Here is a 26,884-nt window from a genome sequence, read left to right as displayed (position 1 = left end):
TCTTCTGTATGCTAATCTCAGGCTTGCGTGCACTACGCTCGCAATTTATTAAATCAAGTAGTGGTGTCTAACAGGTAAAGGAGACTCTGAGCCCTGATCCAGCAGTTCTGTCTTGCAAATACTATTAGCTATTGTGCTTACAGTGGCAAATAGTTGCATGAATATCAAAGGGGCTAGTTATGAATGCATGTACAAGCTGACAGGTACATGTCAAAAGACTTCTTCCATTAGAACGTGCTGTATTTAATCATGGTATTGTTTTGCTGTGTTTATGCCTTTTATGAAATGCTATTGCTGTATTCCAGTATGCACAGAAGAGAACACCTACTCCCCTGATAACACTTGCCTGTGGCAGGGTGTGGACAGGGTGGCCCCTTCAATAGTGTGATCTATCCTGCTGCTTGCAGTTGCAATGCCAGTTTTGCAGCAAACCGAATGCATTAATCTGAATTCCTGGTCAAAGGGCTTTCAGTAAAAGGTTCTATATAGATATTATTCCACCCCATCTAACACCAGAGACCATCTGATTGCAACTTCAGGAACGCAAAGTAGTGTCTCCTTAATAAAGAAATTGTTTTATGCTTCTTCTTTTTCTTCTTCTCCACCTCAATTTAAAAAAAAAAATCTATTCTAATTATTCAGTCTGTGATGGCAGTAAGGTGCGTAATATTATGTACCCTGGAGAATATAACTACTGTATAAAACTTGGTGTGGGGAAAGAGAATGAAAATAAAACAGTATATTTACTATGCAGCATATAGTTGCAGGTTGTGCCTGGATCCCATGGTGATAGATACATTAGAAGTGCTTGGACTGTTCCTTCTCCGACCTGCCTCAATGCTCACTAATTAAAACTGCAACTCTCTGACTTTGGGGTAGATTTCGGTAACTCAGGCCTGATTCCGCTAAAATATCTCCATGCAGTTTTTCCTACTTGCGCGTTAAGTTTCTAAGTTGCTGGTTGTTCTAAAAACCCCCATTAGTTTTCCAGCTGTATCATAAAACATTCACAAAATATTTGCATGTTTTGTAAGGTCACGTTTTGGCCTGTTAATTTTGGCCTTGTCTCTTCAAACAGCAAGGGGGTTATTTTCTGTTTAAAATGGGGGAGGGGAAGAAGCTGCTTCTTTCTTAGTAAATGGGTATCTGCATCCTAGTGGCCCTCCAATAACAACCACTATGGATGACATGCTGGCCCTGTTAAGATCAAAGGGAAAACTCACATTGACTTCAGTGTGGCCAGGATCCCCACATAGGGCTCTAAGCACCACGCTTATACGGCTCTGTGTATAGAGCCCCCAATCTCTCAAATGGTTCTGCAACTGCAGACTTGGATTAAAACATGCATACAATATTCAAAAACATCTAAGTGATTTAGGCACCTATTGACTTTCAGTGGATTTTAAACTCTTAAGTGCCTAAGTCACTTTTTGAAAACTTTACCCTAGGTCTTTTATCCCTCGTGCTAAGTTTCAGCAAACATTTCTCTTAAGAAAGTGATGTAGCATCGGCACTGGCATGCTTAAGGTATTGGAGAGTTTAAAGGGTGAGATGCATACGGTGTTGAACTAGCAAAGGCCCCTTGCTTAGCTAACTGGATCATTCACAGTCTAGTTTGTCTGGCCTGACACTAGGTTTCAAGCTTCATTCCCATTTCCCAGCTTTGCTTAATTCTCAGTTAAGACAGCCCCCCAGTTCCCTCGGCTCTGAAGCGATGCCTGAGCATTGTATCCCAGTGCTCTCTCAGCGATGTGGGGTCACAGAGGGGCAGTCTGCCATTTGTGAGGAGAATATTGAGGGAACTGCTTCTGCTTGGAAGTGAAGTCTAAGTCAGTCCAATTTCTTATGTTTCAATTGACTTAATTACAGAAAAACAGCTCCTGAAGCAGCCACCTCACAAAGTATAAAGGTCATAAAACATCTCGTCAGCTGCAATAGCATTCTATTGCTTTTGTGTTCACTTCCTCAATAGCTACTTGTGATCTCATGCAAAAGTATTTAGTTAACCTAACTTGAGACACTTTTGCCTGGCATTCCTGTATCTTGGAAATAGTTACTGAAACTGCACACACAGGAGGTCCTGGAGGACCTGCTGGGCAAAGTGTGTGTGTTCTGGAACTTCTAAAGTGTTTGCATTGTTGTCGGTATTGAGTTTTGTGTAACATTTGCAAGCAGGTTCAAGCATGCCACCCCTTCTCCATCACCAAAGTCCTTCAAGAGGATCTGTGCTGTAGAGCAGAAGCAATTCACAAGCTCAGTACACCAGCAATGATTGTTGGGTTTCTAATTGCAGAGCTAGGGAAGTGAAGAGCACATTTTTTTTCCTACAAGGGCCCGGTTGATCTGACACATTTCTGGCATGTTGCAGAAAGGCTGAAGAAAACGTGCCCCAAAATACTGTAGGCTTGGCTGCCTAAGACTCATTCCCTGGCACTGACTCACACCAGCTATTCAACCCGCTGCTCAGCTGTGAGCTTCCTCTGCACCCCGCTCAATGCAGAAAGTTGCTAGGAAACCTCCAACAAGTGGTCGCATGTTTTTTTTTTGTTTTGTTTTGTTTTTTTTTCCCCTTTATCCTTTAAGGCTTTTTGACAAAGCCAGGCCAGGGCTGTGGGTTGGACTGAAGCAGGCAGGCTTCCACCCTGGGGAGGAAGAGGTTAATAGTGAGCAGTGCACAGTGTTACAAAGTTCTTGGGTCTATGCTGGCTGAGTATCTCCAGGAGACTGGGGGTGGGGGGTGTTCTTCTTTAGTGGATCCTTGTCTCTTAAATCTTCTCTATCCCTTCCCCCTGCTTCAAAGCAATGAGGGGCCCCCTGGGAAGGAGCAGATGCATTATCAGATAAATCCATTTGCTAGTCACGATTCCCCATACCCACAAATATGACCTGAGCAGAAGGCTCATGAGCAGATGCTGCAGGGCAGCACTTTAAAAGTATCAACAAAGAAAAAGTCAGCTGCTTGGCCTTGACACTTCTGATGCACTCAGGGCCATGGTATATGGGCACAAGCTGGTGAGTGAGAGGCAATATTGAGGCTAGTCCTTAAAGGCCTGTAATTGCCACCAATCTTTGTCTGATGTGCCATTGCTTTAATCCTTTTAATCTCTCATCCACTCTCCAGGAGAAATGATACTGGGTTCTCTTTCAGCCCTCAGTGAGGAAACATTTGCGTGACAGGATCTTGTATCATGCTTCGATCATATTTTTTGCTTGTCCTTGCGATATTTTGGAGCTGGGAGATCCACAGCCATTGGCTGATCTCTCTGACTCTCTCGTCATGCATCTGACAAAGTGGGTATTCACCCACGAAAGCTTATGCTCCAATACATCTATAAGGTGCCACAGGACGCTTTGCCGCTCTCTGACTGTGTGACTTCTCATTGCACCTACTCTGCAAAGCTGGGGGATGTGTTTCTGCTTCTCATTAACATTTCACAATTTGTTTTCCAAACCACTTCTCCTCCCCTAATCCTTCCATAAGATTTTCATGGTTGCCAGAGTAACCGATCTTGGTGCAACTCATTAAGAGTTGGACAGTGGTTTTTCTAATCCTGGCTGGGACAGAACCCAATATGTTGCACCATATTTACCAGAAGGCTCTAAATCGCACACAGTGGGCTGAATGCTTTTGCTTATGCATTTTATGTGGGAGTTTTGCCTCAGCTAGTGCTTACCACCTAGGACTGTTGGGCCACAGACTTTGGCTTCTTTGTCTCAGAAGTGCTGTGTGACGTTATCTCGCCTGCCTGTTTCTTCATTCTACACATGACACCGTGGCCTGTCAATCTGTGAGGACTGATTAAACTGTGGTTAAACAGTGCTATTGAAAAGTGAGATATCACTAACTCTTCTTTTCTCTCCCGCCCCACACCTTCGCTGAGGAAAATAGTCCCTGGAAACAGGCTACCCTCCCTCGCCCATAGCCTGGTAACTGGAGCAGTCATTGCACATGATTTATGGTGCACTCCATTTCTCTCCCAGTGAATCTAGTGCCAAATGAAGCACTGCAGGATTTGACATAAGTAAACAAGGATGGGGATAGCAGGGAAGGAAACGTGCCAAGGAGACTGAGGAAAGAGTCGATCAGACAGAGCTTTAAATTGAAACGTGTTGTTAAGCTCCCAGCTTAACGCTTGTTCAGAGAGAGGCAAAGTTATACAGGTCAGTGGTGGTCACCATGACTTGATACAGCGGTCCAAGAATAAGAGAGAGGGCTTTACATTGGTGAGCTTTGTGGCACAAATAAGAACACCTGAACAGAAATGAAAGCACTCGTGTGTGTGCTCGGGCAGCAATGGCTGCTGGGTAGAGTAAGGTTTCCTCTTTCTGGTTTGGGGTAAAATTTTACCAGGTTTAGCCTGCTAATGGTTTAGGGTGTTGTTTTGGAGGTAGAGAGGATTATAAGAGGTGGGGTGATGAAGAGAGTTAATGAGCCTATCTATGTAGGCCTCATTTCCAGTAGGCTCAAAATAGTAGGGGGCATTGAACCTCCATGCTGACTTGCATTTGAAGAGGGGTAGGAAGGAAATACAAATCAGGCCTGCTATGCCAGTGCTTCTTGTTGTCCCAAGGCGGGTTCCTACCCAGTGCTATTAATCTTCCTGCTTTCATGTGCAGAGGGAATGATTGGGCATTTGCACCTTAATGCTTACAAACTTTTGTATAAAATTCCTCATAAAGCAACCCTTGAATCCATTTTTACAGGAAAGTACTTTCCCCTTTCTCTTCCTATCGGTGGAACATCTCCCTTAGGAGGATTTATTGGTCAACTCTTGTACTAGGGATCTGAAGCCCCAGTGGTTCAGCTGAACATAGGGTAAGAACCTAACACACACACGCTGTCTGGCTCACTCAGTACTGCCAGCATGTTGCTTTGGTAGAGCTAGTGAGGTTAGAATGAGGGTGACGTGTTGGGTGAAAACCTCAGACTGAGGTCAATTTTCCCACTGATTGGGATAGGGCTGGAGTTTCACCCCTTTTGTACAAATGGATTCATAGTCACCTGGCACAGTGGTTGTGCCCACCACTCCATTTTCCTGCTTACACGGAACTGACAAAGGACATGAATGACCAACGTCATTGCATGCAAAGAGTTGGGTAATGTCAGTCAAGATCTCATTTTACTACCAGGTGTTAACAAGTGTTAGTTCCAACACCCAGTGGAGCGGGTGGGGATTCCTCTTAAAAAGCAACAACTAATGGATATTGGTGTATATCTCTTCTCCCCTGCCAATGGTAAGCAAGTTTTTGTTGTGGAGTTCACTGTTTCACTCACAGATCAACCTCTCTGCCCTCCCAGTGTGAGTTTAGGCTTACCTGTGTCATGGTGCCTCCGAGCAGAGTGCTGGGAATCCCACAAGTCTCTTGTTGCATCCATAGTGCTTCATTCTGCAGCCCTGACCTTCTTAGTATCTCTGTCTCTGCCGTTTGTCATAGCGCTCTGCTGTGTGGTCCCAAACACTGAGTTCAGAGGGTATAAAAATGCATAATTTATTGTGACAAACCTAAGTGACTTTACGGGGCTTGTCAGCTAGGAAACTAATTTCAGCTCTCATTGATTATTTGACTGTTATGAACATTAACTCTAGCTTCTCTATAGTGCGTTAATTTATTGATGCAGACAGCTCAGGCTAAGTTCATTTGAAAGCAATTAACCATTGTGTTGTCCCTGAGAAATATCTGAACAAGATCTATACAATGTGACCATGCTGCATGCAAAGTCTTGTTATTGAGATTATCAAACCTGAAATGCAGCGCTTGATGAGAGAGGATAAACATACACTCTTTGTTTTAAACAAAGTAACTGGACTTTCCAGTTCAAAGAGATTTGAAGTGTTGAACTCCTCTCAACACAGAGAAAAAGCCTTTTTGGGGGGGGAGTGGGAGGGAAGAAGTGATGGAAAATGCAAACTGCACCCTGAAAATGGGATGATGTTGTTATTCCAGTACAAGGTTAGAAAGAAGAAAAGGAGTACTTGTGGCACCTTAGAGACTAACAAATTTATTTGAGCATAAGCTTTCGTGCATCCGATGAAGTGAGCTATAGGTCACGGAAGCTTATGCTCAAATAAATTTGTTAGTCTCTAAGGTGCCGCAAGTACTCCTTTTCTTTTTGCGAATACAGACTAACACGGCTGCTACTCTGAAACCTGTCATTAAGGTTAGAAAGATCAGCCTTTGCTTTGGGAGGAGTAAGTGGGTAATTTGGAAGTGCTGACAAGCAAATGGAGGAAGAATGTGCTATAGTACTGATAAAGCTTTGTTTAAAAAAACAAAAATATGCTTTCAGTAGTGATCTCTCTTTTTTTATGATGAAAAAGAGTAAGTTCACTTGGAGCCTTATCCTTACATCATCTCCATACCCATGACTCCCTTCTCTTTCAATGGACAGCAAGACCTGGCCTCTGGCAGCATGTGCATTAATAGTTCTAATAGTTCTTGGATAGATTTGTCAGCCTCTGAATTTTGCAATAGCTCATGAGATGATTCAGAAGCAAAGAAGATGATCTCTTTGGCCTTTCACTTAGACTAGGTTTTTTGCAATCCTGTATTTCCACTTCTGCATTCTACAGTGTTGTTTTACTGTAATCCAGACCAACCTTTTGCCTTGGCTGGTGGGGAGAACAAGTGTAGAAAGAAGACTGGACATTTCTTATACATAGTCCTTGGTAGAGATCCTTTCTTCTACAGTATTCAGTCTTTATTCCTTATGTCCCTAACACGAGCAATAACTTTTTTTGCCTTTGCCTCTTGTATGTAATCCTAGAAATATATGTTCTGTTGCTCTGGATATTCCCAGTGTGTTCAGCTGTAACATGTCTGGCAACCACCTCTCTCTCTACAACTACAACTAAATCCTCTTCTTGCCTTTTAACCTTAGATTCTGATCCTTTGCTTGGTTCTGTACACGTGCTTCAGTGGGTGACTTTTAGTTGATATGTTTCCCAGTGGTAAGTGCATGCTCCTATCTTGCTTCTGCATTTACTCTTTTTAAAAGCTGTCAGTCTCAGCTGCTTAGTGACTTAATCTCCAGAAAGGTGGGTGCTGATCATAAAAGCATTTAGGATTTCAATTACCAGGGCTATAATTCCATCCATCGCTTGTCAGTACAATCTGGGCACCCCACTGGCAGCTCTCTGCTTTTTTCAGTGTTAAGCAGCAGTCTAGGGATAAATTTACCTTGATGTGAAAATGGCCATGAGCGTGGGCTTAAAGGCGCAACGTGATGCATTTTGGAATAAGCTGCTGTGGTTCATAATCAGATTGGTATCAGGCAGTTTATATTCTTGGCATTTGGGCACTCACCTGCTGGGTTCTTGAAGGTCTCTTATTGGTGAACTTCAGTGGAAAAACTGACTGCCTCTGAAATGCTGCTAGCTCTTTCAATGTTGAACAGCTGAGAGTATTTTACCTGAGGGCAGAGATTTTTTCAGTTCCCTACTTCTTCATGCACCAGCATTTTTTCTGGCGGGATAGCTGGCTGATGTTCCTTCTCTGGAGCCCCTATAGTTGGGGTGATGTGTGCTGAAGACAGTGGATTGGTGGCTAAACTATACTTTCTTTTAGAGTGGTGAACCCCAAATTGTTTTGCTGTTTAACAAATCTGCCTTATAAATTGGAGCAGTAGGTCCCCATAGTCCAAAATGCTTTCCTCATCAATCCTAATGCATGGCTCAAGCAATAAATGCATATACGGTGCTTTACCAACATTGATCCATTCTGATGCTTTCTCAATGCCCTCCACCCCTAAAAAACAACCCCCCTATGATACATTTTACAGAGAGGGAAACCGAGGCAGGCCGCAGGGCGAGCCAGATTACATGTAACACAAGGCAGTAGAGAAGTTGCATTTAATGACCCTTTTCTTACAGTTTGTAGAGAGTGATTATAGCTTCAGGTTTCAGGGTAGCAGCCGTGTTAGTCTGTATTCGCAAAAAGAAAAGGAGTACTTGTGGCACCTTAGAGACTAACAAATTTATTTGTGTATAAGATTTTATGAGCTACAGCTTAAATTTTAGTCTCTAAGGTGCCACAAGTACTCCTTTTCATTATAGCTTCAGTTACTCAGCCTGCAGATGTGTGTTCTCATTGCTATTAGGAATATTGTCCTGGCTCCAAGGTCGGAAACTTAGATGGACACAGATTCTTTGAATATAATTGTTTTGGTTTTCAGTCTACCTTCACATGATTTCTCTTCTCCTCTCTCCCGCTCCCCCCCCCCCCAGTATCTATGGGCAGATTCTGATCTATTAACATGGAAATTGAGATCAGAAGCTGGCTTGAAACTTCAAATTATCACTGGTCTGTCTTGTAAATCTGAATTGTAATTCAATGGATAGCAGTGTAAGCATGTGAACCACTTAGAGTGAAAACCAATCTATCTGGAAGTATGTCCATGTTGTATTCTGTCATGCCTAGCAAAACTCCAGCAAGCAGAGTTCAGGGAAATGGCTAGCCATAAGTTATAGAAATGCTGCATACCAGAACACAGCCCAAGTCTGATGGTATGGTCTGCATGTATCTGGTGTCCTGAAAGCTGCTTTCTAGGTTGGCTAGGTGGGTCAATGATCTGTGATACAGCTGTCGGACTGTGGAGATGTAGCCGTGTCATTCAGCGCAGTATGGATGAAGTTGGCAGGTAATAGTAGCTCTAACTTCAAGGATACAAGGGGATGGTATAAGTGCAAAATATTCTTATGAACGTGACTGGAAACAATTGGCTTGAATTCCAAACCTCTTAGTGGGATTGTAAATGTGACTTATGTATAGTGTAATTCTGGGGTGTATGCTATAGCACATTTTTCTAAAGGTCCTGTAGTAGGAGGACCAAGGGCCAAATTCAGATCTGGAGTGAGCACGTGGAACTCCATAGAAGAGAACTCATCTGACTGTAGCAGATTTGGATTTGGCCTCTCCAGTGCAGTCACTTGGGGAAGGCAGCATAGTTCAGTGCATAGGGGTTAGACTCCCAGTCCAGAAACCTGAATTCAGTTCCTCGCTCTGCTACTGACCTGCATGGTCTTGGGTACATCACTTTGCCTGTGTGCCTCATTTCCCTACCTCCTTGGGAAAGCGGGGGGGAACTAGTGTCCTTATGTGAAGCACTTTGAGACCCTCTGAAAAGTGTGGTGTCAGTGCTGCTTATTCATAACAATGGGCCCACAGGGCAGTGCTGGTTTCGACATACAGATTCCCTTTCTTGAGTTACTGGTTCGCTGGGTTTGAAATGGGAGCAGCAGGCGCTCTGACTACTGGCTCAGAAAGTTATCTGTTCTTATGCAGACTTCCTCTGAAATGTGACTTCGTAGCTTCCTCTAGCAGTGTTCAGTAAATCTGCCTCCCCTGCCCCAGATGGCCTACAGGCATGGAGAAGAGAGGGCTCTGCTCTTTCTGTCTCTGCCGCTCAGCAGCTCAAGCCTCATCTTCCCTGAACTGATACCAGTAGTCTACTTCTGTTAATGGGGAGAAGAGACGAGGAAGCTGAGATGGTCAAAAATGTAACTGCTGCAGTGCTGCCTAAAGTACAATGCCTGGTTGGAAAGCTAGCAGTTCCTGTGCTGTTAACCCAGTTCGGGACATCCTTAAAGTCTCATTGGGTATGTCTGCACTGTAATTAAAACCTGCAGCTGGCCCATCCAGCTCAAGGGGTGCAGTCTAAAGGGCTGTTTAATTGTGTCTGTTTAATAGGGCTGTGCATTTTGAGTTGTAGGCCATTGGGTGCTAGTCCATTAGTGCTGACTGTGGTTAGTCTCTAAGGTGCTACAAGTACTCCTTTTCTTTTTGCGAATACAGACTAACATGGCTGCTACTCTGAAACCTATCCTTGCCCCGAGGAGTTTCTAGCCCACACAAGTACTTCGTTAAGTATTCAATCTAAATGGATGCATAAGCATATAGTTTCCTAAAACATCCTCTTTTCTGAATAAGAATTGCTCATACCCAGAGGGAGGCTGTAACAGAGGGGGTTGCTCTGTGGTTACTCAGCCTGGTAGTCATAGTAACACCCCTCACTGGCATGGAGACTGTTCCTCTGGGGGTTTTGAGCTGCTTTGCAATCCCTAATTTCATGAGGCCTTGCAGGCTTTTTACTGTTGGGCAAACTGAGGCAGAGAGGGAAGTGGCTTGCCCAGACTTCACACACAGTTAGTGGTCAAGCTGGGAACAGACCTCCTGCTCAAATCTGCCAAAGCTCCATCTCGTCAGTGTTGTGAAGCTTCTAAGTAACATTAAACATGGTTGAAGTCTCTCTAGCAGGGGTGTCCTGTAGGTCTCTGTTGGCAAGTTCCTGGTAGTGCCTTGGCCAGTCTCGTAAGTTGGTCCATTGTGTCCATGCTCTGAGGTTTTTCCCCTTGGGTCAGAACACGGGTCTCTTTCTGCCTGGAGGGTGTGTCACCATGCCTAATATGACCAGCAGGGCTGTGGAATCTGCTGTAGAAGCCATTCCTTGGGGGGCAGAATTGTGCTTCAGAGTTGAAGCTTTTGGGAAGATCCCTGCAGCTTCTGCTGTGTGGTTCTGCATTTTCAGTGCAAAGTTCTGCCTCATCATTGTGTAATTTTATATTGAAAATTAAGTAGTACAATGGCTCATGTTCCTGGCTATGGTAGTAAATATCATATCCCTTTTAAAAAATTTGGAACTTCCCCAGAATTTCTATCCGCTGCATCAGAGCAAAGGCCCCTTGCTGTGGAATACAGGCCAGGGGATGGGGGACGGAGGAGGGCTTGACAACTAAGCACCTAGGAGAGGGCAGGGGTTCCTTCCCCTCAGCTGCTCCGTGCACTGCATATGGCACCTCAGTGCAAATCTGAAATTAGAGGGGATGCTGTGCTACAAATGCACGTTCTAAACGCCTGCCAAAAGGAGGCTTTATCTGGTGGCCCTCTTAAAAACTGGCAGGAAGGGAGGGCCTTCCATCGGGCTTCTGGCTCCCTGCACAAGTGAAACTCTGTTCGCTGAACTAATTGCAGAAGTCAGCAGGGCTTCTGAGGGATGGCAACTGCACTGCAGATACATCTCCCTGGAGTAGTCTGTGGAAAAACACCCCCGCCCTTGCAGACAGGCTTCCCCTCACACCTGCTGAATGCTCGCCTTCTACTCTCTTGATATTTATATTGTAAATGGGCTGCTGCACATTAAAATTAATGTTTGAACTGCATGATGCTCTGAACGCTTACTGGTGGGGCTTTCTGGTGCTTCTAAAGTGACTAATACAGTCCTCTAAATGCACTCTGGCTTCCATCTTGGAGTGGGGAGAGAAGAGGATTTGGGTTCATGATGGTGGGAAGCCTTAGAAAGCAAATCCATAGAGTGTGTGGGGGGTGGACAGGACCCAGTGTTTTGATGTGAGGCTTGTAACCTATGAGAGCCTGCATGTACTAAAGAGGGTTATTCAGCATAGACTCATGGAAATGTAGGGCTGGAAGGGGCCTTTCCCCCAGCATGGAGAAGAGGCAATGGTATTAGAAATGCAGCTGGACACTCTTGCCTTGGATCTGAACTAAAAGGACCCTGCAAAGTTTGGGGAGTTTGGTTCAGGCTTATTATTAAAATAGTTTGGATGTGATGCACAGTGATCAATGTCCCTTCTTGCCAGGGAGAACCCATCTAGAATTCAAGGACAGTAGCTATAAATAATGCCACTGCTGAGGACAGCTGAGTGCAGGGACTCTGGGTGCTTCTCAAGTGCATTGGGGCACTGTAGGATGTTGAGTTTGACTGGCCTTGATCAGAGGGGAAGTGCATGCGTAGTGTTGTAACCACAAAGGGAAGCCACACCTTTTCTCACAGCACATACTTCCTCTCCAAGATCTCCACCAGCCTCTAATGCACACAGAGACTCTATGGGGGTATTTATTCTTGCTCTGTACAGTCATTATTGTCCATTTCTTTTGAAAGAACTCGATTTGGAAGGCAGCACTTTCCTGTTTTTCCCACCAGTCCACTTACCCGCCCATTGCTTTTCAGTGTCTTGGTGGTAATTCATTCTTTAAAACTTAAAAGGAAAAAATTAGAGGCACCCATGTAAAACTAGCTTGAGCTTGGAACAATTACACAAGTCCTAATGGAAATGGGGTCACCACCCACTTCATCCTTTTAGGGTGTACTTGGGTCAGCAAGTGCTGGATTCTTCTAAAACCACTAGAGAGCAAATATGTCCAGCTTGGAGAGAGAAGACTTTACTTTCTTCTACGGTAAACTCTCTCCACGCTTCATGCAGTTTTTCCCCCTCCCCACCATTCTTTTATCCTCTGCCAGGCCATTTACTCAATATATGGTTGTATCCTCTAAACTGAGTAAGACTGATTCAGCTGGACCTATTTTGTTGGGACTAATCCTTTTCTAAGCTCTCTGCATAGGCCTTCCAAACAGATACATAAAAAGAGAAAGCAACAAGGTAGATCATAATTAGAGCCTGCCAGCCTTTCCCCCTCAAACAATAACACACAGAAATGTGACTTCCCCCCCTTCTCAGGTCATGGCTGAATGCATCCTGCCAAACTCTTGTATGAAAGCAGTTGCCTGCCTGCCTAGAATACTCTGTGCCAAGTTCCCCTGCTTGTTCAGATGGAGGGGTAAACATACCGTGTACATGGGACACTTAAAAATAAAGTGCACAGAGCACTAGAAAATATACCATAGGGAGGACTCTTGCCTTGATGGGGAAATAGATTGGGTGACTTAAGAGGGATTTCTACTACCTCTCAAACTGTTGATTTTCTGAAATTGTGAAAACAGTCTATTGTGCAGGGTGTGACTTCCTGAGTCTGATAGCCAAGGCCTAGTCCCTTCCCCCTTGGGTGAAGAATGCTAGCAGTCCTGTGCCTTATAAGGAAGCTTTTTTCTATGGGCTCTCACCTTTGCTTTGGTCAGCTCTGAATGTACTGCCAGCCAAGTGAAATTGCCTAACATCCTGATCTGTGATGTCCCACACTGCACCCTGGAGAGTGGGTCTCTGAAGAATTTCGAGCTGCTGCTGAGAGCACTCTGAGGAGGAGTGGGGGGAAGAACACAGGAGAGAGGGGAGGAGAGGACCTAAGAGTGGAGGAATGGATGTCTCAAGGAGTGGGAACAAGCTGCCATTGGGCATGTGAGCAGAAAAATGCATTGTCAGACCCCCTTCTCCACATGTGTCCTATGCCCAGCTTTGTGCTCTGTGTATTGGACACATCAGTCAGGCAAATGTTTAGGCGCCTGGTGTGTCACTGTTACCATTGCCTTTGTAGAGCAGTTGGCTTGGCTGGGAGACCAATGTCTGTCAACTGTTAACAAATGCTTTACGTTGGCCAAGCCACTTGTTGACTAAAGTCTCTTAAATTATTTCTGGGGCATTGGGAAGGGCAAAGTAATAAGAAAAATAATGCTGCAAACATTCCTGGCTGATGTTCAATGTTCAAGCAGCCTGCTGCTGGCATGGCGTGGCTGCGAACAGAGGAACCACCTGTCAATAACCTCTTTAAAGAGCAGCAGTGTGAATGTGGCTTCAGTTACTAAAATACATCCACTGCTCATACACCTTCCTCATTATAAATAACAGTATGGATTTGTCAAAAACAAATCGCGTGAAACCAATCTGATAGCCTTTTTTGACAGGGTAACAAGCCTTGTGGATAGTGGGGAAGCAGTAGATGTGGTATATCTTGACTTAGGAAGGCTTTTGATACTGTCTAGCATGACATTCTCATAACAAACTAGGGAAATACAACTCTAGATGCAGCTACTATAAGGTGGGTGCATAACTGGTTGGAAAATCGTTCCCAGAGAGTAATCATCAGTGGTTCAGTCATGTTGGAAGGGCATAATGAGTGGGTTCCTGCAGGGATTGGTTCTGGGTCTGGTTCTGTTCAATATCTTCATCAATGATTTAAATAAAGGCATAGAGAGTACACTCAAGTTTGAGGATGATACCAAGCTGCGAGGGGTTGCAAGTGCTTTGGAGGATAGGATTAAAATTCAAAATGATCTGGACAAATTGGAGAAATGGTCTGAAGTAAATAGGATGAAATTCAGTAAGGACAAATGCAAAGTACTCCACTTGGGAAGGAACAATCAGTTGCACACATACAAAATGGGAAATGACTGCCTAGAAAGGAGTGCTACGGAAAGGGATCTGGGGGTCATAGTGGATCACAAGCTAAATATGAGTCAACAGTGTAACGCTGTTGCAAAAAAAGCAAACATCATTCTGGGATGTATTAGCAGGAATACTATAAGCAAGACATGAGAAGTAATACTTCTGATTAGGCTGATTAGGCCTCAACTGGAGTATTGTGTCCAGTTCTGGATGCCACATTTCAGGAAAGATGTGGACAAATTTGGTGGAAGTACAGAGAAGAGCAACAAAAATGATTAAAGGTCTAGAAAACATGATTTGTGAGGGAAGATTGAAAATATTAGGTTTGTTTAGTCTGGAGAAGAGAAGACTGAGAGGGGAAATGATGATAGTTTTCAAGTATGTAAAAGGCTGTTGCAAGGCGGAGGGAGAAAAATTGTTGTTCTTAACCTCTGAGGATAGGACAAGAAGCAATGGGCTTAAATTGCAGCAAGGGCGGTTTAGGTTGGACATTAGGAAAAACTTCCTAACTGTCAGAGTGGTTAAGCACTGGAATAAATTGTCTAGGGAGGTTGTGGAATCTCCATCATTGGGTATTTTTCAGAACAGGTGTTTGTCCAACCTGCCAGGGATGGTCTAGATAATACTTAGTCCTGCCTGGAGATGACCTCTCAAGGTCCCTTCCAGTTCTATGGTTCTATGATTGATTATTGATTGATTTAAAAAAAAAAAAAAAAGAGTTCAGCACATTGATTTTAAATAGCTCTTTGGGGGCCCGATATGGAAGCGGTCACTCCCTTTTCCCCAGCCCCTCCTTTTAAAGCTGAAGTTGATCATATAATCACTTGCATTTGGAAAAAGGTAGCAGATCTGTCTCAACACACCCCTGAGCTGTCTGTCATTTGGGGATTATGCCCTAGTCCCTAGGCAGTAGTGCATTGCGGGCAGGGTAGTTCAGATCACAGATGCTGGTGTGATGGAGGCTGATGCTTTATGTGGAAAGAGAAGATCATACTGCACATTTTCATAAGTTGGCATTTCCCCTCACTGGTAGCATACAGTATAATGGATGCAAGTGTAGATTAGAGCTTGTTTCTCTCGATTGAGTGACAATAATTTCAGTGACAAGGTGAGTGAGGTAATATATTTTATTGGACCAACTTCTGTTGGTGAGAGACAAGCTTGCAATCTGCATATCATTTCTGGCTGCTTCAGTTACATTGCATGCTGATCTGTTTTAAGAAGCAGGGAGGGAAGGAGAACAAGGGGAGGAACACTTCAGCTGATGTGGTGCAGCTTGAGATAAACAAAGCTGTTGCTAGTATATCTGGCCCTTATCACTGGTTAAGCCCTCTGGAGGATGTGGGCAACGGAGTATATCTCATGTCTTCCCCAATGTGATCTAAGGCTTCCAGAAGTGTCATGGCAACAAAGATCAATAAAACATAAGATGCTGGCTTATCAAGGAAAGTTAGATTTAACTTCTGCTGCTTTACCCTGCTATCCTCTCCCCCCGGCCCCCCACGCAAGCAAACAGCTGCCTGCAGGTCCCATCTCCATTAGGTACCGCAACATTAGCAAATGCTAAGCATGTATAGGGGGCAGTGGGGAAATTCCAAGGTTGGAGCTGGTTCAGAGCTGTAGAGCAGCAGGCCCTGCTTTGTAACTGTTTTCAGAGATGCTGAGGACTGCAGTTCCTGCCAAAACCAAGGGGATTTTTGAATCCCGTAGGGCTTCTGAAAATCAGGCCATTACGTCTTATGCTATGGGACTCTCTTAGCTTCCCACTCCTTCACAGTAACATTGATGGGGGCTGTCTCTTGACTTCTTCCTCCTGCAGTGAAGTGGCAGAGACCAAGAAACTGGAGAAAGGTAAGAGGGATTTTTGTCCCCTTACATCAGTAATCGAATCCACTGAGTCTGTGTAGCAAAGCTGCATCTGCAGATTCTCCCCACTTTTATAGCAGGCACTTCCTAAAGGAGTTGAGGGTGAGAATTGGGAGCATGGAGACTGAGTTAACACCAAAGTTTCATCTTGTTTTTTTCCTTAGGTCCATGTACTTACTGTGGATTTTACATTACAGGCCAAGAATAAGGAGACAGGGGCATTAGCTGCTGCAAAAGTCATCGAGACTAAGAATGATGAGGAACTGGAGGATTATATGGTGGAGATTGAAATCCTGGCGACCTGTGATCATCCATACATTGTCAAGCTCCTGGGAGCATTTTACCATGACAGCAAATTGTGGGTAAGAGGCTATTACTGCATGCCATCCCCTCTTCTGTACATTCTTCATTCTCTCCATGCTGTGCTGGGAAGGCAAAACACACTGGTTCATGGCAAAGCAACCTTGGTAGAGCAGTTGACATCCTGAAAGTCTCTGGGAGTTGCGAGCAAGGCATAAAGTGTGCACGAGACACCGTTCTCGTAGTCACCGTGTCTCCCTCATTTCTTCTTCTCATTAGACGAGCTGCTTAGAAACAGCCCAGACAAGCTCTCGAGACTCTCTCCTTAGGAAAAACACCACAGTGGTTGGATGTTCTGTCCAGTCACAAGTGCTCATGTAGGGCAAGAGCCTCGTTTTCCTGTTTGGAGAGTACAGAAAAGTTTAAAATCCCACTTTTTCTCTTCCCCCTCCTCCCCGTTCTCCACCCAGCCCCTCTTATTATGGAACCTGATTTAAGAGGAATCTGGACAGGTTTCTAAATGGCATGAGTCACTATTACAGTTTAGGCTTCTATGGTACATAGGAACTGATGCTAAGAACTTAGCTCTAGGAAATGTGGAAAGCCCTCACCTCAAAACTTCCTTGCATGTACCCTCAAAACTTCTGGGCATTCTGTTGCTGTAATATAAAATGCAATCAAACTGGTTAATTCAGTGGCAAGTTACCATAAAACTGGAAGAACAGCTCCATAATAGTACACTTCCTTCCCCCCCCCGCTCCCAATTCCTTCTCTGTCAACAGACACTACTTAAAAAGAAAAGGAGTACTTGTGGCACCTTAGAGACTAACAAATTTATTAGAGCATAAGCTTTCGTGAGCTACAGGAAATGATTTACTAGTAAATCTTCTTAGTAAATCATTCCCCTTGTGTTTAGAGGAAAACCCTCTGATATTCAGCGTGCGACTGCGGGGAGGGTAGAAGGGGTTATGGGACTAGAGAAGGATTCCCCCCTTTCCTTGCTGGATTCAGACTGTGGTGTACGTGTCAGTGAAGATGGGGCTCCAGAAATTGGGGTGTATGTAGATCTTTCACCAATGTATTCTGTTCCCTCTCTGTTCACATCTGCCAGTACCGCTGCCCCTACTTGCAACTACATCTGGGTGGCCCTAGAAGCCTCCAAGGCTATAATGTCAAACCATAAGCATGCAAGATGCTTAGTTCCGGGGCAATCTTAATGCCCTTCCCCTCAAGCCTCTTCACAACCTCCCAGCAGATTCGTGAAGACTCTCTCTTTATTCATAGGTTATAGGCCAGAAGGGACCACTGTTATCTAGCCTGACCTCCTGCATAGCACAAGCCATGCGACTTCCCTGAATTAATTCCTGTTTGAACTAGAGCATGGCTTGGAAAAACATCCAATCTTGATTTAAAAATTGCCCATCACAGAGAATCCACCACAACCCTTGGAAAGTTCCAATGATTAATTACCCTCACTGTTAAACTTAAACTAGTGGCTTCTGAAATCTGAATGAATCTGCTAGCTGCTAAGGTCACTGGCATCTGCGAAATGAAACGCCAAAGCCAGGGTCTCTTGCTTCACGTTAGGCTGTGTGCTAGGATGCAGCCCAGACCGAAGCCTGTCAGGCCAGTATGTATCCGTGTCCTTTCTGAGAAGCGCCCTAACACTCTCCCGTGGCTTGTCATAAATGCAGGTTAAATGAGCAGCATCTGAGCTCTTAAATGTGAGTCTGAAACCCTCCTTTCCAAGAACGCTGCAACTCTGAAGGGAAGGTGGCTTGCATGTTGTCTTGAGAACTAGCATTCGGGTGGCAACTGATGGATGGGTGGATCTCCATTTTAAGCGTCACTTTAGGTTCAAGCATCAAAATAAATCTCTAATGTTCCAGCAAAGTGAAAGCCAAAAGTCCTCCTGAGGAGGGAATCCACTGATGTTGTGACTTTGCTAGAAATCAAAAAGTCAAGCAAACCGACAAGCTCAGGATTAGAGACCAGACTTGTCTTACTCTACATCTTCCCTACTCCATTTCTACCTCCTTCAGCTTCCCCTCACTTTAATTAGTCTTCCTGATTTATTTATTGGCCTCTGTTTTCTAAAACATCAGCTTGTTCTTCTGACCGCCTCTCTCTCCGTAGGAAGCTTTCCTTCCTTCCTGTAGGAAATTCTGCATTTTTCCCTTTGCTCTGCTTTTCTCTGCAAAAAACTCTATAACGTGTCATTGCCTGCTAACCTGCTAAAATTAAACAGTCCTTTAGAAACTAATAAAACAAGATACCTCTGTATCAAAACATCCCATGAGGGGAAATCTTATTATACCTCAGTCCATTGTTAGGTGGCCAGTGTCCTATTTTTGGTTATTTGCAAGTGGTATTTGTCTTTCATCATTTATGCTGTTTATTTAATTACTCCTGTGTTTCACTGGGCTTGGCGGAAGTAAAGAGGCCAGGCAGTTCCACTCCTAATTACATCTATACTGCAGCTAGGAGGTGGAATTCCCAGCTTGGCTAGACATGTGCCAACTCTGATTGAGCTAGTGCACCAGAAATAGCAGTGTGGCCACTGCTCAGGCTAGTTGCCTGAGTACAAACCCACCCAAGAGCTTAGCCTCAGTCAACAACATTTCCAAGATTCTCTTGCAACAAATATAAGGCTGCAGCTTTTGGGCTGCAAACTTTGCAGGGGAATGTTTGCATCCAGATGGGGTGGGGTTTTGGGGTTTTTTGGTTATTTTAAGAACATACATTTCTGTTAAATAGAATGGTGTAAAAACGTTTTCTCCTGGAGGTGTTCAGAAGCCGGAGAGGCAGAACCTACAGAATTTTTGGCTCAGACGGTCAGTGCAGGAGCAAAGCCCTACTAAAAGTGCTATTGGAGCACTCCGGCAGAAGGAAATCTGAGTGGTGTGCTGTATCAGCAGCGAGGTGGGGTTCCCCAGGTTCTGAGAGTGGCATGACCAAAGGCATGGCAGGGCATTGCCTGGCCGGTGCGGAGGTCATGACTTACTCAGCCTCCCTGTCAGTGACACGTTCTGCTCCCAACGTCTTATTGCTGTGTAATGCTGATGGACCCAGGTCGTTGGTGGGTGAGAACGAACCTGGGATGTCTGAAGCTTCGTGCACTAGCCTCTACCGCATGAGCTAAAAGCCAATGGGCTCTTCGCTAAAGCTGTAGAGCAGACTCGTTTTGTGTGTGTGTGTGTGTGTGTGTGTGTGTGTGTGTGTGTGTCTGTGTCTCTCGAAGGTGTATGGGTTATAGCTGCAACCTACGTGACACAGACACTGAAGTCTCAATAGACTGAAGTCCATGTTCCCGTGCTGGCCCCAGCATTGAGCAGGTAACTGAGCGGATAAAGTATGTGCTCCTGAATTAATAAAGAAAAGACATGAAGAAACCTGGGATTCAGCAGCATCTGCTTTCAGTGTTGCTGTGAGCTCCAGTCACTGCCCTTGCCGTTCCCAGGTTTTGGTAGGCCGCTAAGTGCAGTGTTTGTGGAGTTTACTTCTGCACGGGGGAAGGTGTATAAAATGCTCCTGACCCTAGTTCATTTAAAATAACTATTCACCCTCAATTTGGTCCCTGGCGCAACCCCTGAGCTATATGAAGTTGAGTGAAAAGAAGCCCCTGCATTCTCGATTGTGAGCGTGAAAGCCTGCTGCAGGCCACAGGTGAAAGCAGTGCTGAGTTTGGAGACCACAGTGAGCTTTATGGGATGGAGCTGGCCTCATTACAACATTCTGCATGAGGAATTTTAAGTTGTAATACATCACTGTGGTGATGTGCTCCATGCACCGTGCCAGTAGTTACTGACTCACCCCACTTTCTTCTGCTCTGGGCAAGGGCTAAGCAAGCTTGTGCTACTTATAAACAGCCCCAAGAAGCTCCCATAATTGCAGTGTTTCCACCTCCCATGACTTTTATCGTGAGCCTGGCGATATTTGGTGTGCGTTTCTTAAAGCCCAGCTGCTGGAACTGGGGCTCTAAACCAGGGTGGAGACCCTTGTGCAAATAAAAGCAAGTTTATAGCCCTTGTGGTTGGGAAGAAAAGCTTGCAAACGTGACCTGAGTGCAGCCTATGGGCTCAGGAACCTGAACACAATCCCCCCCACCTGCCTGCAATATCTATTATTAAAAATAATCTCTCAACTCTTTGGGGCCTGGGCCTCATGATTTTTGAATGCTTGGGGTCGGCACTACTGAAATTTCTCTTCTTGGGGAGAGAATATAGCAGCTGTTGGATGCTCTGTCTTCCTCCTTGCTTATTGACTTCTAGATACTGCACCTGTTAGGAGCTGTAGAAATGCTTAGAGCAGATAAGGAATGGCCCTGGGCCAGAGGAGCTTGCAGTCTCCTACTTTCAAATGTCTCCATCTGTTTAAGTGTGTGTTCTCTTTGGGGGCTAGAAAGGGGGGAATAAAAAAACCTTTCGGGGGTGGAATTTCTCTTGGATTGATGTTTTCTCCACCAGCCTTTATTTGGAGCACCTGACTTTTGACCTCCAGAGAGGGAGTCTGGCTTACAGCTTGGCAGTCTGTTTTAACAGTAACAAATGTATCCCTTTTGCATCCTGAAAAGAAAAGTCCTGTGAACTTAATACAGAATTAGAACCTCTCTGTGAAATCCTGAACCAGTTAAAGTAAGTGGGAGTTTTTCCATTGATTTTTTTTTTTCAGTAAAACCAGGCTTGAACCCTATAGGTTTCTTGGACCATTCTATAGGATGGATAGAGGATCATTCATATTTCCCAGCTATAGAATTTTACAGGTGGGTTGGAAAACCTAAGTTAAATCAATAAGTTTTTAGGGTAATTTGTACAAAACCCTATTGCTTTAACCCCTATTAATGTCTACAAAGCTCTTCCATAAGGTGTGAAGTTCTAATTGAAGTAAGTTGTGGGTGGGATGCTTTTACTGCTTTGCTATAAACTGTGGGTTACTAAAGTAAACTCCCATTATCATGTAAATAGGCTTTTTCCTGAGACCAATTTAATAATTTTATTAAGATGTTAAAATTGGTACAGAATTTAAGCATAGAAGTTTCTGGTTATCAGGGAGGAAGGTACAGATTATCAAGGAGTGCAAAGTTCGGTTTAGGATTGGGTGCTGTAAGGAATACATAATCTGCAATATCCCCAATTGGGGTAAAAGGTTAACGGGTCAAAGTACAGACATTGAGATATGAGGGTATGTTGTTCATATAATGGCTATGTTCAGGTGTGGAGTATAATGAATGGATACGATGCTGAGGATGGATTTTACCCTCATTTGGTGAGATTTAATGTTCAGTGAGTTTATGGTTCCAGTTCATATGGTCCAATGGAAAAAGTCTGTCCCTTTCTCATAGTTAGAAAGAAAAGGAGTACTTGTGGCACCTTAGAGACTAACAAATTTATTAGAGCATAAGCTTTCGTGAGCTACAGCTCACTTCATCGGATGCATTTGGTGGAAAAAACAGAGGAGAGATTTATATACACACACACAGAGAACATGAAACAATGGGTTTATCATACACACTGTAAGGAGAGTGATCACTTAAGATAAGCCATCACCAGCAGCAGGGGGGGGGAAAGGAGGAAAACCTTTCATGGTGACAAGCAAGGTAGTCTATTTCCAGCAGTTAACAAGAATATCTGAGGAACAGTTGGGGGTGAGGTGGGGGGGAGAAATAACAAGGGGAAATAGTTTTACTTTGTGTAATGACTCATCCATTCCCAGTCTCTATTCAAGCCTAAGTTAATTGTATCCAGTTTGCAAATTAATTCCAATTCAGCAGTCTCTCGTTGGAGTCTGTTTTTGAAGCTTTTTTGTTGAAGGATAGCCACTCTTAGGTCTGTAATCGAGTGACCAGAGAGATTGAAGTGTTCTCCAACTGGTTTTTGAATGTTATAATTCTTGACATCTGATTTGTGTCCATTCATTCTTTTACGTAGAGACTGTCCAGTTTGGCCAATGTACATGGCAGAGGGGCATTGCTGGCACATGATGGCATATATCACATTGATGGATGCGCAGGTGAACGAGCCTCTGATAGTGTGGCTGATGTGATCAGGCCTCATAGTTCTCATAGTTGATGCACAATGTCGTTCCGGCTCACACCTGGTACTGTCGGTGGCCGATGATGTGTTCGATGTAGATGTCCCTGGACCATCAGATGGTGTCAGAGACCGTGAGGCGCCGCATGAGCCGTGCGTAGCATCGACCAATCCCATAGGTCTGTAGCAACCGCTCGTTGTAGGGGTCCCAGACTCCCTAAAACCTCACGCCTCAGCCTGGTAACTTACCTTTGCTAGAGCACATCTGTAGGCCATCAGAGTTTATTTAGCTAATGGTTTGGCTTAGTGACACAGTTTATGGAATTGGCCCAGTTTGCTTGCTCTGTATGTGTAAGTAGCTAACTGAAGTAGCTTGAGAACAGATTCTATTACCTTGCAGGTATTTCACTTCCCCCACGAAAACCTTTTGAATTTGCAGTGGGCAGATAAGTGTCTGTTTTGATCATTGTGCATATTGCATGGACGTTGTGTGGGCTTCCTGAATTCCAGTTGTATGTAACTATCCGTATGGCACCATCAGTTTCCCTGTCCTCTTGCCCATGGGAATAGATCATGTCTGTGTCTTTGCATTCCAGATCTGATGGGAGGGTAGGGGAGGGAAAGAACACTGGGCTACACTCTGTTGTAGCCATCCAAGGGGGCAGTGAGGTTGGGGAGGGACAATGTGGGCAAAAATAAGACTAATGTAACTAGAGAGGAGAACTGAAGTCCTGGATAAGAAATTAACCTTTTCACACTAGCATGTCCTGTTGCATCCATTTCTAGTGATGACCTTTGCTTTGGGAACACCCAGCTTCAAAGATCCTTATCAAAAGCAAATGGCACCAAGATGGTGCATTCTGCAGGTTTCTGTTCCCTTTCCCTGTACAAGTTCATACCAAGCATTCTTGAAAATCCTACATCATAATAGAAAGTTCTTTACCTGCTGCCCCAGGATATTGAGTCCTGTGAGGCGCTGGGTGGCTTTTAACTTCTTTTAATTAGAAATAAAATGTGTGTGGTGTGTGTTTGTTTTTTAAAGCTGACACTGAAGTATCAGATATACTATGTTAAGTCCAGCTGTCCCAATTTTAAATACCAGGGAAATGTTCTCCCTTGTACAGTAAGCCTGGATCATAGAAAGGTGTATTCATCAGATACCATGTGTGCAAGATACTTTCCCAGGATGTTTTTCCCCCAGAGTCCTTTCCCCTGGAGATGAATACTGTTTTGTTTTTAATGTTTAACATCTCACTTATCAGGAGCATTGCAGGTCTAAATCAGCGCTTTATGCACTGCTTTGTGCTTTTGTAGTAAATGTTTCTCCTCCCTGAAAGTGCTTTGAACAGTTATACTGTGATTGGCACTGAATAAACCTAAGTACAGCACAATTCCTGCCCTTGTTAGGTCTCTCATCAACCAATGATTATATCCGTGTCACTAAAATTCACCCCAAACTTGGTCTAACCAGAGAACCACTGCACAAGCACAGCAGAGGATTCACTAGCTGCTCTGTTTCTAACCGTGCCCTAGAACTCAGATGTGACTGCTACATGATCCAGCTAATCTCTGCCTGGCTGTTGTGCGTTAGCACATCCTCAGGTTGTGAGGGGATGCTTGTTTGGACTCCCAGTCCTCAGAGCGAGCTACCTGGATGTAGAAGAGAGTAGCACAAACTGGCTCCTGCAGATTGCTTAAATGAGTGATTGGCTTTTTGCTCAGTGTGAAATTGCCAAGACCTGGGGGCTTATCCTCAGCTGGTGTTGAAATCAGTGGAGCCATGACAATTTATACTATTTTGCTACCACAGGCTCACTGTTCCACTGAGTCTTCCAGTCCCCTCTTTTAATGCTTGTTACCACACCTGGTGTATGACCAGAAAGTCGTACATTCCAAGGTATTGACAAACTTAAAGTTACAGGTGCAGCAGGAATATTTATCTTTGAGGTGGGGTGATTCTGCCTTATCTAGGTCATCTAGTGAATATCAGTTTTTATTGTACCTGCGAAACGTTTGTTGTTTTGTTTGTTTGTTTATCACTTTCCTGTGTGAGTTCATAAAAACACCCTATGACCTGTTTTCACAAAGCGATTCCTCTATATCTGACCTCAAAGAATCCTCAAAGAAATCCTCAAAGAAAACCTGCACAACACTTTCAGAAGACTAGCCTGGGAACTTAATTTCATTACCCATAAATTTGAGGGAGCTATAGATAGGATTTACCTCCATCCCATCTCACTGTTACCCCCTGCCTGCACCATCACTGATTTTATTAAATGAAATGTCAAGAACATAAATTTTGCACATAAATTGATATTAATGGAGGTGCTTCCAGGTGGGGATGTTACAGTGACTCAAAACCAAACTGAGAGCTCATCCTGTGATGAGTGATAAATTGCAGCGTTCCTCTCTGGACTTAACTTGAAGGTTTCTTTTTTCTTTTTCTTCTTTTTTTAAAAGTGCTTTTACAAAGCCTTGAGAGCCATGGAAATATTTCCATTGACTTAAAAAATATTCCATAAAAACAATTAAGAAATATAAATAAACATTTTCCCTGCTATGTTTCCAACCCAAGCATCCTAGTACTGTGATCACTTAGGAGAATCTAAAGCTCAAAGCTGACTAGAAACAAAAGGGAAACCAAGTAGTGGCTCTCCACTGTGAAATGCTGATAGATATGTGCAAAAAGTGAATAGCCAGTATCATAACGAAGTAAAATTTTTAAAATTCACTTGTACTCTATCGTGTCAGTAAAATGTCAGGAAACGTGTGCCTGATATAATTCAGCGAATCTTAAACTGTGATTCCTTTAAAACCACACCCACCACCTTCCAGGCACAAACCTTGGTTTGTTCAAATTGGTGAATCTTAACTGAAATTGACAGGCTCCTCCTGAATGTTTAGCTATTAAATCTTCAGTCCTCATTCCATCAAGCAAAAGCGTGAGTAGAGGGGCCTTGAAACATTCCTTCAAGGCCAGCCAACTCTAGCCATATCAGATCAGTGTGGGAAGCAAATTCCAGTTGAGAACCCTCTAACAGTGAAGGCTTTGTCCCAGGTGTCCAGACCAGGCATGTTAGCTCAGCTATTAGGGCACAACAAAGGGGGAGAGGTGGTTTCTCAGTACCAATCTGTCTCTGGTCTGCATCGAACAGCGGGATAAGTACCACAGCAGCAAACTCTGCAGTTGGGTACTTAATGGCCAGAGCACAATCTCAAACACACTAATTACTGGGATTGGCCACTCAGATGGAAGGAGGAGACTCATGAAAAACCAGTCAGGCTTGGCCTTTAATCCTCCCTGTGATGACCTCAATACAAAGTGGAGCCATGCAGCTTTGTACCTTTGAAAACAGGATACTGCAGTTCTCATGCCCCTGGCGTGAGGTGACATAAGTGACCCATCCCTTCACAAAGATGGCAGCTCCTGGTAGCCATAGGCGTGCTCCATCTGACTCCAGAGTGGTGAGTGGAATCTGTTGCTTGCTTGTATTTTTGAACTATTCTTCCCATGGGGAAGCTGAGTAATGAGAGTAATCAAACTGACAGGTCAGAAAGTGGAAACGCCAGTGGGCCGGAAGTTAAACTTTCTGTGATGTCCAAAGAAACTAACTATGGCTTACCGGGGGAATGGACTTGTCTTTGCCGTTTGCACCCATTTGATTAGATCGGAAGTGTTTCAACCTGTGTTGTGCTTGGTTTTGAACTTGAATGGGAGTGTCCCTCCCCAGCTCTGTCATTAGTTCAAGAAAGTGTTTTGCTACTTCAGAATGTGAGTCTGACTTAGAGGAGTAACTGGGATACGGATCTGTGCTTTAGTGGCTTGCACAGCTAGAAGGACTTTATTTAATCCCGACAATGCAAAGAAGGGAGCTTTCCCTGGTTACTAAACCAGGTGGCAGAGCACAGACTACCAGTTGTGTTCTGATACTCAAAATAGCTTTTTAAAGGTTGATTTATTTAAGGGGAAATAATGTTTGTGGAAGATGCCTTTAACCTCAAAGGCCTGTCTGCACCCAAGAGCAGCAATGCAAGGTGCTGCCAGTGTCTCCCTCTGCCAGTGTGTTTCAGTGCCCCCTGAAGGGCCCATCTTGCAGTGCAAAGGGGAACAGGATTGGTTATTTGTATTTGTGATAGCACCTAAAGACCCCAGCCTCCTTGTGCTAGGCACTATGCAGATGTATAATAGAGATGACCTTTGCCATGAAGAGCTTCGTCTAAGGGCGTGTCTATACTACAATCTAAGTCAACCTATGTTGGGTTTACTTATAGCCGCAGCAGTAATTACTATGGTGGCTGGTGCCCGCTCTACCCTCCTTCTATCGGTGGTGTGCATGCTCACCAGGAGCACTTCCACCAACTGAAGAGGGGCAGTGGGAGGGGCTGAGAGCCAGGCTGTCAGCTTTGCACAGCTCCCCCCCCAGGAGCTCAGCTGCTTCCCAGCTCTCAGTCCCTGCTGGGGGGGCCACCCGGGGCTTCTTGCCTCTGGCAGGGAGATCTGCACCTGGAGTCCAGTTGGCTGCCATGCTCCCAGTGGGGAGCAGGGAGCCCAAGGGGCAGCCCAAGCCGGGAGTCTGCAGGGCAGCCCAGCTCGGAGCTTTCTTGTCAATTTCACGG

General features: G+C 44.4%; 1 protein-coding gene across 1 annotated transcript in view; it reads left to right on the top strand.

The window, feature by feature from the left end:
* STK10 (serine/threonine kinase 10) overlaps positions 1-26,884 on the top strand; it is a 75,928-nt gene that overhangs the window by 4,217 nt on the left and 44,827 nt on the right. The window contains exon 2 of the mRNA XM_038413315.2: positions 16,136-16,300. Coding sequence (XP_038269243.1) covers positions 16,136-16,300 — 165 coding nt within the window. The remainder of the gene's footprint in view (positions 1-16,135; positions 16,301-26,884) is intronic.

This window comes from Dermochelys coriacea, chromosome 8 (assembly GCF_009764565.3).
Source record: "Dermochelys coriacea isolate rDerCor1 chromosome 8, rDerCor1.pri.v4, whole genome shotgun sequence".
Classification (NCBI taxonomy): domain Eukaryota; kingdom Metazoa; phylum Chordata; order Testudines; family Dermochelyidae; genus Dermochelys; species Dermochelys coriacea.
This window is presented reverse-complemented; position numbering and strand designations above follow the sequence as displayed.